This window comes from Truncatella angustata (assembly GCF_020726525.1).
Source record: "Truncatella angustata strain MPI-SDFR-AT-0073 chromosome Unknown BKA67scaffold_2, whole genome shotgun sequence".
In the NCBI taxonomy this organism is placed as follows: domain Eukaryota; kingdom Fungi; phylum Ascomycota; class Sordariomycetes; order Amphisphaeriales; family Sporocadaceae; genus Truncatella; species Truncatella angustata.
In genome coordinates this window covers 3,003,927-3,018,268 of record NW_025763382.1, presented here as the reverse complement: position 1 = coordinate 3,018,268, position 14,342 = coordinate 3,003,927, and the positions used below count along the sequence as shown (strand labels likewise).

Here is a 14,342-nt window from a genome sequence, read left to right as displayed (position 1 = left end):
ACAGAAAGTAAGTGACCGGCGAGTGAGTGAGTGAGTGAGTGAGTGAGTGAGCGAGTGAGCGCGTGGTAATTTCGGCGATTGCGAGGTTACCTGTAAAAAGATGGCCGGACCGCAACTCGACTCCTCTCAACTCAAATCAGCGTAATGTAATGTAAGTAAGAAGTGAACTTAGGAAATTCTGGGCTAAATGTCTCCCACCTCCTTAAGTCAACTGTAAGTTATTGGAGGTACCTTATCAGACTCAAGGCGGGCATGCAGCATCAAATGACTCTCGAGTGGGTGGAATGAGCAATGGGCCGGGTATGGGCCCAGTGCCGCCGGAGGGGCAGTCGACAGGTCGAGCTCCGGTTGCTTGTCCTTGGACATGCATTTCTCACCCTGGCTGCCTGGCCCCAAGAAAGCACCCAATGCTCTCCCTTTTTCAGTGCTTTGCTTCTACGGTTACTGCGCACTCCTGCGGAAGGAGAACCCAAAGAAAGTTCCCTTGCATGCAGGGCAATGCCAACGGCGTCGGCATGGAGGAGTGGGATCATGTCTAGGTTAGTTAGTTTGTGGTAACAAACCGCTGGGTCACAACCTTTCAAGGGTCTGGGCCATCATTGGTGGTGTGATCTACTAACCTAACCTACTGTAGAGTACATGATGACTTACACTTCTACCCACTCATCTCGACTAAAACTTCCGAGATTGCATACTTGGATCCCATGCTATCGTCCCTAGCAGCATTTCCGACACAAATTTGTTAGTGCTTTTGCATGACACCAGGAATAGTCGGCTGGACCGACAGTGGAACTCAGCTCAGGTTCACCCCTCCTTAGGGCATTGTTAATCACTCATCAATTACGTATGTCCAGTGTGTACATACCTGCGCGCCGGCAATAACGCGATGACCATTACTTGTGTAGGTTACTTGATCTTGCCTTACTTGTACGCTGAACGCATGGACGAAGTGTGCATTGAATTATTTTGGGACCCAAGTAGCATAGCCGCCTTGCACAACAAGCCTTAACGTTAACTCTTACGGTACCGTCCCCAGCGTACCTAGCCACGCAATCTCATCATGCAGAACCAGCCTTCTGATCGCATTACTTGGTGGAATTGGGATGATTACAGTAGAAGCAGTGCAATCGTCATCCTTGCAGTTTACATCAAGGCGCTGCAGATCTCCTATAATCATTGACTTCGTTGGTCACGGGTGGATGCTCAGCGGCATGTCGCATGCACAGAGAAATGGGGCATCTACTTCGCTGGCACCAGCCAGCCCCCCCGGCCCCATGACCACCACCACATTAGTCGCAATTATTGTGCCAACCCTAGCTTAAACGACAAACTCACGATAGCTTCAATCTGATGGGCTCCAATGTGACACTTGCGCAGCATCGTAAATACAAAATCTCGGTTGGCATTTCCAGAATAGCCTAATCCAAGGTTTTGATGTAAGTTTAGACGTGCAATAGCAAATGAGAGCTCAATTTCTGAGCAAACACTGTTAAAATAGGATAGAAGCAAGATGAGCGGAAAGTCCCTGATTAAAATCAACCTTTTCGCGTATACAACTTGTTTAAAACTTGGCGAGAGTACCGAGATATCGTTGCCATCAGATCATTGGAATTTGTTCTCATGGGTTGGGTCTTGCGCACTCACCTCCATGTCCCATCTATGTATGGACATTGTTGAGTCTAGTCTAGACCCTCAAAGCCTACCAACTTTCCAAAGCCACTTGTGTTAGGTAGCCAGGTAGCCCACCTGGCATTCCAATCCACTGACGGATCATCTAACGCCCACAAAAACGAGGCCTCAGTATTAGTAAACGCCCAATAAAATTTCCAAGAACTCATCACAAAACAGAGAGCGCTGTAATGTAGGATGAGGGTGGAAAGCGCCAGCTTGTATCTTCCTTATTACTTATGTGTTGAGGCTCAAGAGACTAAACCATCCCATTCGTTCCTCTTGACCTCTTCCATTTCAGTCAACTTAGTTTATGCTGGGCAAAACCATGACCAAGAGTAGCGGAAATTGAAAGTTTGAGGAGCCATCGGTCCGGGCTCGAATAGATGCTGCTTGGCACTTTCAAGATAGCTGTCGAGACAGATCTCGTAATAATTAGAGTAGCGTACCAGATCTGATGCTAGCGAACCTGCAAAGTTTTACATATATTGAACCTCCCATGCTCCTCCACTTGAGGCTCTCACTTTGGCAAGGGCCGTTGATACAACGGCGACAAACTCATGCGAGTTAAAAGCACGACCCGCACCTATGCGACTCTGTAGCCGAAAGCCCTTGACCTACGGACATGCATTCAGCCGCACCCAGAGTAGAAGTTGTCTTTACAGAATGCAGAATCTGAATTGGGTCATCACGGTTATGCTTTCGAGGGTGTCAAAGTTGATTTTGTTCCTTAGAGTTGCACATGCTGCTTATCAGCTGTGGAGGCTTAGAATGCATAATAAAAGAATTCTGGCAAATTTCACCTGTCATTGAATTTCCCGAAGTTCCTGTTCATCTCATGGTCGGAACCTATCACGAAGGGATCTACTGCCGTACCGTGCTGAGATCCTGGTCCAAGCCGCTCGGCTGTTCACAGTTTCACCCTCCTCCAATTATCCAAATGTACCAATGAGAATTCAGCTGAGAGGTTGAAACGGCTCCTTGCGATTTGTGGGAGGCTTGTTTCTGTTTTATGGATCTCCAGACCCCAAATACCGTACCATTCGCGACCATGCTTCCAAAACTTGTCTAGTGCCCGGTCTTCTACTAGTACTGGGTTAGCTCCGTAGCAATGCACAAAAGAGCCTCCAACATGGCGTTCCAGCCAAGACTTCTCTGCACGATCCTAAGCTTCAACTTTGAGATTGTTGCAAGGTCTGATACTGTTGTCCTTCCTCTTGTTGACGCTGCCTCGCCGTCAGCATTCCCAAATCGATTCACAGCTGCGACACTTGATGGCTGACCCACGGCATTCCCTGCGTTTTCTACCCACGGTCACGAGCAAGCAGCTGCCCAGCTTTGACGTTTCTCCAGGTTCCCCAGAGTGATCAGCCCAGCAGCTGCACCAGAAGCGTTCATGTTCCGACGTACGCATTCAGAAACCCGTACCATGGTACTCACTTCGGAGGACAAGACATTCCCAACTCGGCCACGTCAACACGAGGGTGTGAAGCAACCAGGAGAAACTCGATACTGCACATGATCCCACCGGGAGCAGCAGGTTGTTTGTTTTCTTTGGCGAGGGGAAATCCGAAATGCGAAGTACACATCACATCCTCCAGGCGTATACGACAAAAGCGATCGGCAGCTTGACAATGCTTAAGCATAATCGTCGACGCAAGCAGCCGTTTCCCGAGTGCTATAATCGGAATATGGAGCCAATCTAAGACTCATGCTTAAAGTTGTCTATATTGACATGCTGGTACGCGACCAGTCTACACAGTACGGAGTACTTGTGTGCACGCGAACCTGTCTAATTCTGGGCCGGCACGGGTATGTACAGGCGTTTTCATTTCACATGGTGCTCCATTGTGTATTTCGTTGGTCGGCGAGATTGCTCCATGAGTTGCTTGTGTCCTGAGAGCCAGTCGCACCAGCCAGCGTTGGAGTGGAATTGCCTGTATCCCCCCCAAAGAAAAGTATGGACGGGTGGATCGCGGCGGCTTGCCCAGGGGCGCCTGGTTTGACTTGGCGGCAAGGGCTTGCGTGGTTAGCGCTTGGCGCCGCACTGAACACCCTGACACCCCTCAACGCTCAATCGGGGCGTTGTAACCAGTGGGCCAGCCAAGTCTCGAAGACCCATTTTCAAGCCTCAATGCAGGTACTTGGTCCGCTATCCCAGTCTGGTATTGATGCTGCAGACAAGCACTTGCCCCTTAGCAGATCTTTTGTCCATCTTGAGATGGGGCCTTTAAAGGTGAGCAGACCCCAGTGTGGGCATCTGAATTGCAATCGTCAGTCCCTCTCGTATTTCGTCTCTTTCCCAAAAAATTTCATTTCGATTCTTCGGTGGTGCAAAGTAGGAGATTGTAAAGGAAAGACATCGTTTGTTCGTTAGATTCGATTGTTACAACAGAGTTCCTCCACATTCCCTATTCTTCATACCACTTACTTCACCAGTACTTTTTTTTTTTCAACTATTGTACAAGTCCTTCATTCGTCACTATAGTGTTTAACATCACGTTCTCGCCTGGAGCCGGAAAAACAAAGGAGTCTTGAATATCAGAACTTCGATCACCGTCTCTTGGACGCTTCAAGTCTCTCATTACCTCGATTTACCTAAGGACGGGACCACTATTCGGATACGACAATCCGACATCTCCTCGACTTGTCTGGAACAGTAGGAACACTCTCACTTAACTGAAATTCATACACAAAAGCTTTTGTTCAAGATGGCCCCCAAGCTCAGCACTCTCCTGACTTCGCTGCTTGCAGCAGCAGCGCCTCTTACTGATGCACTTGCCATCAACAAGATTGACCTGGCTTCAAAGATCGAAGCAGCCGAAGCCTCGGTGGCTTCGGCCGTAGACCGTTTCGGTGGTGTACGCATGATGAACGCCGATGCTACCAACGCTATCGACGGCTCGTACATCGTAGTCTACAGGAAGAACTGCACGGATGATGAGGTCAATGCTCACGCCATGGAAATTACAAACTTTGTCAAGAAGCGAAACGTTGGCAAGCGGGCGCTCGATGGAAGGCAGCTGTCCACTACCGTGAAGACCTGGACTATGACAAGCTTGAAGGCTGTACATTTCGAGACGGCCGACTTTGCTGCCATGAGTCTCGGTTCCAACCCCATGATCGACTACGTCGAACCCGACATGAAGGTCACCACTTTCGCCCTGCAGTCCCAGACCAACGCTCCCACTGGTCTGGTGCGTTTGTCGCATGCCGCCACCTCTGGTAACTCCACTGCTGAGGGATATGTCTTCGACGACACGGCAGGCCAGGGCATCACAGCTTACATTGTTGATACCGGTATCCTCACCACCCACGATGAGTACCAAGGACGTGCTACTCTGGGTTTCAACGCTGTCAATAACGTGGACACCGACGAGAACGGCCACGGATCTCATGTTGCTGGTACCATTGGCGGTGCTACCTTTGGTGTTGCCAAGAACGTTAATTTGATCGGCGTCAAGGTTCTCGACGCCGATGGCAGTGGCACCAACTCTGGTGTCATCGACGGTTTGAACTTCGTCGCCTCCGATGCAAAGGCCAAGGGTCTTTCCGGTAAGGCCGTCATGAACATGTCCCTGGGTGGTTCCAAGTCCAACGCTGTGAACTCGGCTGTCGAGGCTATTGCATCAGCTGGCGTTGTTCCCGTTGTCGCTGCCGGAAACGAGAACCAAGATGCCGCGAACACCAGCCCTGCTTCTGCTCCTGACGCCATCACCGTTGGTGCTATCGACCAGACTACCGACCGTAAGGCCAGCTTCAGCAACTTCGGTGCCAATGTCGATGTTTTCGGCCCTGGTGTCGATGTGGAAAGTGTCGGTATTACTAGCAACTCAGCAACTGAGACGCTGAGCGGTACTTCCATGGGTAAGCATACCTCAAACCTCACCTGACCTCCACGAAAGCCAAGAAAGTACTAACATAATTACGACAGCCTCCCCTCACATTGCTGGTCTCGCTGCCTACATTATGTCTCTAGAGGGCATCACCGACGTCACCGCCGTTTCGGACCGCATCAAGGAGCTCGCTACTGCCTCGGGTGCTTCTGTCAAGAAGAACACCGCCAACACTACCAACCTCATTGCCAACAATGGCAACCTTTAGACCAACTTTCGCCAGTCTTTATCGATATCGAGATGCAGTTTTCAAGCGTTATGTCCAACTATTCACTCCAGCATGCTGAGCGTAGGCCACAATACGTACGAGATGCAGTATTTCAGCTGTTTATATCTGCTCCCTATCGACCACCATCACTATCTTCAAATTATCGAGCGTCATCTGCACGCGCGGGTGAGACAATTCATGAGGGGTAAGGGAAAGTCTTTTTTTGCATATTTGTTATTTTGCATATGGGGAGAGGGCATTATAGACCACACGGAGGAGACGAGATGTACCGGCGTTCATGGTGCAACAACAGACTCTAGTTCGAACGTATTGTGAATATTCTTTCGAAGGTAGAACTAATACCGAAAGTACATACCCATTCAATCGGCAAAGTGCAATGTAGTCCCAACTTGTAATGTAGAAGTGATACACTAACATTGAGTTAACCAAAACCCAGACGCTCCATATACACTACTTTACTCGGTTCATAACATTGTGGAACCATTAGGATACATTGCTGATTAAAACCCACCGTATTGAACGTGGAGAAGCTGCGGTTTACCACCGCACTTCCTGCAACTCTTCCGAGAAAGCCTCGGGGGTTGGTACTGCCGACGACCACGCAAGCCATGGTTCCCACATAGTGAGACTATCACGACGCGGTACGATCAGCCGTCTGACCATGCCCCGTTCAAACACAGACCGCGCAAGCAAATCGGGGCGAAACAGTTTCTCAACGTGTACGCAATGGTCTCCAAGCCCAACACAGCTTGGCGTTCCCGCCCCTGCACGAACAGGCTTGGCACGTCACGCATACGTGGAGTTGTGTTTATGTCAGCAAAGAAGGCTGCATTATCTCATCTGGGTCCGTCATACTGGCAAGATTGAGCTTGAAGCCCTTAATGCAATACAATCTTGTGTATATGTAGTAGCAGTCAGACCACCTTGGAACTGTGTAAAGAGTCCCAAAATCAACCAACCCCGCCCCCCCCCCAAAAAAAAAAAAAAGATTCCGTCGTGTAGAATTACACGATTCATCTCACCACAACCATGACTCAGAAAACCGGTAATGGTCCAGTATCTATTACTTTAGTTCAAGAGCTGCTAAATCTATAATTCACACTCCATGGAGACATACTCAAACTAGTGACAGCTCGTTACAATGCTCTGTATCACCGGCTGCAGATTGCACAACGATGTAAGACGAAGTGATGGAGAATATATAGGTGAATTGGACTGCAGAGAGGCTCTCGCATCGACAAAGGCCTCCAACCAAAGGGCGGATTAGAGCGATGGGCTGATACTTTCTTATGCATGGAGTGTAGCCTTTTATGGCTGGCCTGTTCCTTACTGAGCGTCATGTAGATTACGAAAGCTGCGTGTTTCAGTAGATGTTTATACGTTAACAAACTACATCAAAATCAAAGCCTGAACCGTGCGATGAATCTCCAAGCACAGTTCTCATTCATCATCGATAGACGGACAATTTCTACCGGGAAGTAAGTCTTGGCTCCTTTTCGTTGAGGCATCAAGTTTCATTTCCGCAAGGAAATATCCTCGGGAAACAACGTACTTGATCTGACTGGGACCTGACACCATGCCACCATACAAGATGCGAATGGTCTGCTTCCACGGGCAAGTCATAATGCGATCCGGCATTTGGTAGGTCACACCTGGCTGTTCACCATAGCAGCTCAATCCATCCTCGAGTACTATGCTGCCAAGACTTGCTGCGGTATACGTCTCTCCCAGACAGAGCACAAAATGGTCACGAGATTGGGCAGATAGATTGGAGTGATGCATAGACTAGTTACCTCCTAGAACTGCGACTAGAACAAGTCAACTATAATGTCATTGTATGGTATCTCTAATAACTATCTACAGCATGACAAATCCGACACCGCTAAGTGCTTTATCATCCAGGCGGTTTCTCTTATCGACACCACCAGCGATGGCGTTCGCCCTGTAGTTGAACAAGTAGTAATGAAGCTGACCATCTCCAGCACCAAACTTCTGCTCTTCCAAGAACAATCCGTTGTCCATAAGTGACAGGGCGTTGAAAACATCGAACTTGTTCCTCTTGCAGAGAACAAGCGCGTCAGACATGAGCGCGTTCAAGCGTGTCTTGAATGATTCTCTGTCAACGTTGTCGCCTAGTCCGGTCTCGGTCGCGTAGTAGAAGAGATAAGCCGCACGAACTACCTTGTGTTTCGAGTCGCGCAGCACAGAAGACTCAAGGCAGTAGAATGAGAAGAAGTCGGTGATCTTGCCCTTGTCGTTCTCAATAACGTAGGTCCAGATGACCTGCTCCTCTAGCTGGTCGTTGGCCTTCTTATGCAAAAGCCAATGGCGCACATCCTCCTTATTCCAGTCGGGGGCGAGGTCATATTTCTTCAGATAGTTGGTCATGAGTTCGTGAACGGCATCGACATCTTTTTCCTGCATCTCTCTGAGGCCCTTCAGCTTGGTGTTGTCGGGCACGGCATACTTGCGAACCTGGTATTGGGGTTTGGAGCCAGCAGGCAGAGGACTGAACCCCGTCTCGTAAAGCTTTTGCCAGTCAATGGCACGGTGGTAGTAACGGCAGGTGCTGACAGGTGTGGGCAGAACGATACCGCCGGTGTAGATGGCCTGGAAGACGCCCTCAAGGTTGCAGCGCCGAGTGACCTCCTTGATCAGCACAGGAGCCAGTCGCTTCGACCGTAGTTTCTTGTGTATGCACAAGAAGTTGACCTCAGACGCATGTACGATATTCTTGCGGACGCGAATCTCGAGTGGCACGGCAGAGATGAAAGCAACCAGTTTCTTGGACGTGGAAGCACGTACACCAACATGCCACTGTTTTTTCCAGTTGGGAGGCATCATGGCCCTTCCATCCTGTCAGCGGCCGGAACATGAATTATCGAGAAGAAAGAAAAAAAAAGCAAGAGATTTTTTTTGGTTACTCACCACTTCAGAATGCTGTAGGAGTAGTTGAACCGGAATAGAGCTTCGTCATCCTCAACATAGTGTCCCTGCAATAGGTCTCGAACCTCCTCGTTCTCGGTGGGATTGGAGATGTCCATGTCGCACCACTCGAATCCTTGGATCAGGGGCGGGGGCTCCTTGGAGACCTGATCAATGGTTTGTATCTTGATCGGGCCATCTTCGAACTTGGCCTCTTCACCAAAGTGGGTGACAGGTTGCGTAGACCAAAACTTGTATGCTCCCATATCCTTAGCATTCTTTCCGCTGGATGCCAAGCCGGTCATGATCTCCTGGAGCTTGAGGCGTTTGAGGGCCTCGGTCGCGGAGCTCAGGTCATTGCTGCCAGAGGTCCTCGCGATCTCGCTTGCCAGGGCCGGGTTCAGGTCGAGAAGTTGCGAGACCTGGTCGGGGGTGAGGTTGTCGATTGCCTTGTGCAGGTTCGTTTCCTGGTCATCCTTGGAGGACTTCCCAGTGAGGGCATCCTTGAGCTTCTTCTTCTTGGACTTCTTCTTCTTGGCACCGGTCGATGTAGCAGCGTCTGCTTCCGTCGCGAGGTCATCACCCTCGTCTGCCGATTCGACGGCAACCGCCTTGCCCTTGCCCTTGTCGTTGAGGTCCTCCTCGCCCGCGGTGAGCTTGGGATCGACGACTTTGGATTCCTCAGCCATGGTTTCGATGATGCCGCAGCGAATGGGATTGCCGTGACAGTTTGGAATGATGCGGCGCCTAGTGGGCTTGTCGGGCCAGAAGTTGGTGATCTGGCTTTCGCAAAGCAGCGAGCGCAACGAATATGGATGAATGGATACCTTTTTCACCGACTGGACGGCGGGGTAAACTGGCAGGGGTCCCTGAGAGGTGGGGTTACGTTATGTTATATTATGCAGGCACATGCAAACACAAACCACATGTGTCCGAGTTAAGTTACATTAATTACTGTAAACGATGTATACCATGTGGACTTTTGATATTGTTGTATTTCGAGTATAATTGCCAAGAAGAATACAAGTCCGCATGCGAGGCCGAGTCTCGCTGCTCTCGGTCAGAGACAGGAGTTAAGCAGATGGTGTTATTCATTCAGTATTTCTTTCACCTAGACTAGTTTAGTCGAATTGATCATAGACCCCATCCAGGAGCTGGTCATTTTCGTTGGCTGATGGCATATGAGCAATGTTTGATGCGCGCCGGTTTTATCTTTGACCACCATTATAGGCGGCTCCCTAGCTTCCACAACACAAAGTCAATGGAGCCCCAAAGAAGCTACCAGTTTGTAGACCCATTACACACCAGACTCCAGTTGGGTTGTGTAGCTGGCAGCCTGGATGTTGACTGCAATGATCAAGACTTGCCAGCAGGCTCGGTCAGAGGGCACAGTCAGTCTTGGGATCTAGGCGCCTGCAAGATAGACGGGCGGCTAGATTGATACCCCGACCAGCTGCTCCCTCTCGCCGGAGCATCAAGATTTTATCAATGCAGTTGGTCACTGCTTTGCCATTTCGGGCGTTCCAGCTACAATCGTTGTCCATGTCATGGAGGACCTCGACGGAATATTTATCCAGTAGCCGAGGGGTGAGAAAGACCCCGATACTTAGCATCACTGGAACCTTGGCTTTCTACCTGGGGTGGACATGGAGTTTAGTTGAAAGATCTGCTCCTATGTCAAAGGCACAATGCTGAGTTACCTTCAGATCGGTTGGGTTACCTGGTTCGAACGATGCAAGTGCCGAGCAGGCCTGGAGCCGCCATAGCCAAAATATCTCTAGTCCAATCTTATCACTTTTCTCTACATAAGTCATATCTCCTTGTTGAGTGTCTTCAGATAATATGCAAGGCAACATGTATTCCGGCTCTGTTTCTCCATTCTCCCATCCTCCCGTTGAACCTTGCCCTAAAGTCTTGAATAGGTTATCCTTTATGATGCTTGACATGACGTGTTTGATCTTACCACGAACATGTCCAGTATAGCTGCGAGGGCTAGTAATGATCTCAGGCCGAGGATTAATGGGATTAGTTGCACGTTGACCGCCATCTCTTGTCTCTTTCCCGCCACTCGCCTCTACATAAGTATTACACGGAGTCGGTCACGGTGGGACGCCCGTCTGCTCTCGGCGTCATGAGTAAGCTATTGTCATCTACTTTCTCGACCGGAAACTTCTGACTCGTCAAGCTGCTTATACTTGCACAAGCGTGCATGTCGACATATGCTGTATCCCTTGGACTCGAAAAAACACGAGGGCACGGTACCGATAGAGAACAATCTCGCGCTGATTAAATTAGTCATCATAGCTAGTGTGTTCACCTTTGCTACCGCAGCATGCTCGAAGGCATCTTTCACTCTTACGTCTTTGAAACTCACATATTGGCGATTGAAAAGAGGCGTATGGGCAATCATCATTACCCTGAACTCGGTGCTCCTCGTCAACACCATCCTCCCTTTTCTACGATGTTTCCTTGCTGAAGCGACATGGAACCCATAGGTTACAGGAACTACTTCAATATTTACATTACTATTCATTTTAGCATCTTCGCCGCTGCTTCCTTCGCGATCATGGACTGGTTACTAGTATTCACCCCCTAGCTTATCATAATACATCTAAATATGAAGATAAAAGAGAAGATCGGTGTAAGCTATCTGTATGAGCCTGGGATCATGTAAGCGATTTGTATTCCTTGCCCAGTATATTGACCGGAGACCGCAGGCTTGGACTTTTTATAATAATTCCATTTTGCCGAGAATGAGTGACAGTCTAATATGGGAACAAACATCTCGAAATGGGTCAATACATGAAACATTCGTATTCTCTTGTTCCTCTTTAACGCTATAGGCGACTCATCCCGCCGCTTTCACGTACAGAATTCCTACAAAGACGCAAGGCCTGAGTGCCCCAGCCTGCCCAGAAACTCCTCGTCTTCCAGCTCGCCCCTCTTGATGCCGAACACCATCTCGTACAGGGGCGCTAAGTCATACGGCGGACACGATCTTGAGTCGCCACTGGATTTTCTCTTGACCAAGCCGTGGCCCAGTCTCACATTAATTGCATCCTCGACCACCATGCCCCGTAGAATCTCCCTCCCCGGCTGCCAAGAAGGGTGGTCGTGGTCATTCATGTCGCTCCCGCTCACTATGTGCATGGAGAACGAATAAGCAGGGATCTCATGCCGGTCTATCACGGCATTCTTGAGACACCCCGCTTCCTGGGGTGTGAAGTAGGGTAGGCTGAGGTAGAAATGATTGGTGGTTTGGCCGAGGCGCTTCGCAGAGCCGGACCCCTTGGGCGAGATGTTGCGGAGGTCGTGTAGGAGCACCCGGAGCTTGTATCCCAGGGTCGGGTCGGCTGCGATGGCAGTTGTGGTCGTCGGAAGGGCCTGGTCGGCCTTCGTGGATTGAGTGTGGGTCATGGCAATGAGTGTGAGTGACTTGTGTTCGGCGTCCATTGTTTGGAAGAAGACTACGACGACCGAGATGACTGAGCAGGGGGGTTACAAGAGTTTTTAGTCGACCAGACAACGACCAAGATCATTACAGCAAAAGCCTTTTGAGCAGGTTTGGCAGTTTCGGGAGATTGCCACAATTAAGGTTGCCACTTGAGCGGCAGCACTTTGAGCAGATATTGTTTGGTCGACATACCTTGAGCTGGTACCAAAGTCACGAAGTAGAAAGTATTTATTTAGTCTAGAAAACTTGTTTAACATCTTATTGTCTAATTTACCCATGGCTCAAACCCTCGTTTCCCACAAACGTGCCATCGAGGCATATTCTAGGCCTCAAGATCGAACGACCTCATCACAGCAAGCGCGACCGGAGACGACCACATAACATCGTTGTGCCCTGCGGCAATATCAGCATCTGAACATGATAGGAATGGTGCTCATCCAACTTACCACCGTACGGTACGAGCTCCTCCCGAATAATCACACCGTTGTCGCCCTTAGCAATTGCTATATATGTGCCGTCCTCGCGCAGCACAGTTCTTTCCTTCTTCCACTCTGCAAATTCTTCGTCGTCCAATTTCGTGCCAATGAGAGACAATGCAGCTGATCTAAAGTTGGCATCAGTCTCGGAATATGGGATATCGCAATCGTTCTTGGCATGAATTAGTGTCAGTCGAAGTCTACTGTGCGCGAGTCCGACGACTGTAGCCAATCTGTCGTCAGACTTCCACTTTTCTACGATAAAGGATTGGACGAGGCGAAGTAGTGGCGGAATCCCTCGCAGTGGTGACAAGACTGGTATATATCCAGCAGCACTATACTTGCTGAGTAGTGCCGGTAGATTGGAGAAGCCGGCGACAAGAATGACTCCAGCAAACTCGATACCCTGAAGAGCAAAATGTTCAGCGACTCCGCTAGTCACTGCGGTACCCAAGCTCTGGCCCAAGATGACAATGCGGCTTGATGGAACCTTTGCAACGTTTATGGCCCAGTTAACTGCGGCGGCACCATCGTTGATCAGCCCGGCTTCAGATGGTACACCAGTTGATTTGCCAAAACCACGGTAGTCAATCGCGAGGACATGGTAGTTTGAGCTGTCAGTCAGCGTATGGTAGCTATTCGGGCGTATTGCTTGCGCTACGTGGCCAGCATTCTACTCACGCTTTAGCAGTGGTTTGACTAGAGTGTTAAGAGTTGAATTGAAACATACTCCGTGATCTATGATCGATTAGCCAGATAATTGACAAGAGGACTGCTTTCTACTTACACATAATGACGAGACGTGCATTGGGATCTTCTCTGAGGATTTTGAAAGACTCAGTGGAAGTGAAGTCCTTGACAAAGCCGTGCGGTTCTGCTTGAAGTCTGTCTTCGTTTCTGAGATAAATAGGCAAAGGCATGATGTGCCATGCGTATAGGGTCTCCCCGTCGGCGGTGCCAATCGAAAAAGGAGTAACTTGGTTTCCTTGGAGGGTGTTAGTCGCCGACATATGTTGAACAAATTATGGCGTTATCGATGGGATGTTTGTGGCTTACTCGCAAAGCCCCATTCCTCTGGCTTGTCTATATCATGCCAGAAGAGCGTATTGATTTTATGCGCATAAAAGAAACTTGTAAGTGGTCAGCGGCAAGGTTCTGTGGACGCGACCGCGCGGTTGCAGACTTACTGTCTCTGGAAGAAAGGGATAGAGCCGAGCAAGAGAAAGGTCATGTATAGGCCAATAGGTGCGGCAAGACCAGCAACCAATGGAATCGCCCATCGCGACGTCTGGGGAGCCATTGTACTAAAGCTAAAGTCAGCGTTTATTGCAGGCGCATATTCTCGAGCATGCAGCAAATTGAAGGTCGACGGCACAAAGGTCGTTTGAGTATCTGTGGAACGAACATACAACTAAAGAACTACACTACTTTGCCGGAGCGAGATTGTCGCTACCTTGTCCTTTCAGAACACGCATGTGAAGTAGAAGCAGCGAGGAAGCCAGCAGTTGGCAAGCCGATGAAGTCAACAGCGACAAGGATTACGGTATTGTGGGGTTCCAGCGCTGCGACTGCTGACCTTCACACCACTAACACCTTAAGCACTTGCAGGGAGTCATTTGGCCCGAGATTGGCATGGAATTCGGCCATGCAGATTCCAGTGGCTGTTAAGGAGCTACAAGTCGCTGATCAATAGA

General features: G+C 49.5%; 6 protein-coding genes across 6 annotated transcripts; 1 reads left to right on the top strand and 5 right to left on the bottom strand.

Moving 5' to 3' along the window:
* Positions 1 to 27: 27 nt before the first annotated feature.
* On the bottom strand, positions 28 to 534 carry BKA67DRAFT_554230 (uncharacterized protein; the record flags this gene model as incomplete). Its single annotated transcript, XM_046101976.1, has 1 exon — positions 28 to 534. A coding segment is annotated over one exon (274 nt), but the record flags the coding sequence as incomplete, so codon positions are not given.
* Positions 535 to 951: 417 nt separating this feature from the next.
* BKA67DRAFT_554229 (uncharacterized protein) lies at positions 952 to 1,228 on the bottom strand. Its single transcript, XM_046101975.1, has one exon. It carries the CDS (start codon positions 1,175 to 1,177, stop codon positions 1,019 to 1,021), a length of 159 nt encoding a protein of 52 aa, XP_045961329.1. The 5' UTR covers positions 1,178 to 1,228; the 3' UTR covers positions 952 to 1,018.
* Positions 1,229 to 4,379: 3,151 nt separating this feature from the next.
* BKA67DRAFT_655386 (subtilase) lies at positions 4,380 to 5,772 on the top strand (the record flags this gene model as incomplete). Its single annotated transcript, XM_046106741.1, has 2 exons — positions 4,380 to 5,535; positions 5,603 to 5,772. 2 exons carry the CDS (start codon positions 4,380 to 4,382, stop codon positions 5,770 to 5,772), a joined length of 1,326 nt encoding a protein of 441 aa, XP_045961328.1.
* Positions 5,773 to 7,546: 1,774 nt separating this feature from the next.
* Positions 7,547 to 9,600, bottom strand: BKA67DRAFT_600639 (acyl-CoA N-acyltransferase). The gene is made up of 2 exons (XM_046105324.1): positions 8,722 to 9,600; positions 7,547 to 8,641 (listed from the first exon to the last, which is right to left on the bottom strand). The coding sequence occupies exons 1-2, from the start codon at positions 9,405 to 9,407 to the stop codon at positions 7,651 to 7,653; spliced, it is 1,677 nt and encodes a 558-aa protein (XP_045961327.1). The 5' UTR covers positions 9,408 to 9,600; the 3' UTR covers positions 7,547 to 7,650.
* Positions 9,601 to 11,595: 1,995 nt separating this feature from the next.
* Positions 11,596 to 12,261, bottom strand: BKA67DRAFT_688452 (uncharacterized protein; the record flags this gene model as incomplete). Its single annotated transcript, XM_046109074.1, has 1 exon — positions 11,596 to 12,261. The coding sequence occupies exon 1, from the start codon at positions 12,169 to 12,171 to the stop codon at positions 11,596 to 11,598; it is 576 nt and encodes a 191-aa protein (XP_045961326.1). The 5' UTR covers positions 12,172 to 12,261.
* Positions 12,262 to 12,382: 121 nt separating this feature from the next.
* BKA67DRAFT_554220 (Alpha/Beta hydrolase protein) lies at positions 12,383 to 14,134 on the bottom strand. The gene is made up of 7 exons (XM_046101974.1): positions 14,058 to 14,134; positions 13,836 to 13,952; positions 13,705 to 13,778; positions 13,436 to 13,633; positions 13,379 to 13,386; positions 12,619 to 13,321; positions 12,383 to 12,565 (listed from the first exon to the last, which is right to left on the bottom strand). Exons 2-7 carry the CDS (start codon positions 13,946 to 13,948, stop codon positions 12,495 to 12,497), a joined length of 1,167 nt encoding a protein of 388 aa, XP_045961325.1. The 5' UTR covers positions 13,949 to 13,952; positions 14,058 to 14,134; the 3' UTR covers positions 12,383 to 12,494.
* Positions 14,135 to 14,342: the final 208 nt, after the last annotated feature.

Coding starts and splice junctions, on each gene's coding strand:
- BKA67DRAFT_554229 (XM_046101975.1), bottom strand. CDS start 1,177: ATGATTATAGGAGATCTGCAGCGCCTTGATGTAAACTGCAAGGATGAC.
- BKA67DRAFT_600639 (XM_046105324.1), bottom strand. CDS start 9,407: ATGGCTGAGGAATCCAAAGTCGTCGATCCCAAGCTCACCGCGGGCGAG. Junction 8,642..8,721: donor TCCTACAGCATTCTGAAGTG/GTGAGTAACCAA, acceptor ACAGGATGGAAG/GGCCATGATGCCTCCCAACT.
- BKA67DRAFT_554220 (XM_046101974.1), bottom strand. CDS start 13,948: ATGGCTCCCCAGACGTCGCGATGGGCGATTCCATTGGTTGCTGGTCTT. Junction 13,779..13,835: donor ATCCCTTTCTTCCAGAGACA/GTAAGTCTGCAA, acceptor ACCACTTACAAG/TTTCTTTTATGCGCATAAAA. Junction 13,634..13,704: donor AGAGGAATGGGGCTTTGCGA/GTAAGCCACAAA, acceptor ACACCCTCCAAG/GAAACCAAGTTACTCCTTTT.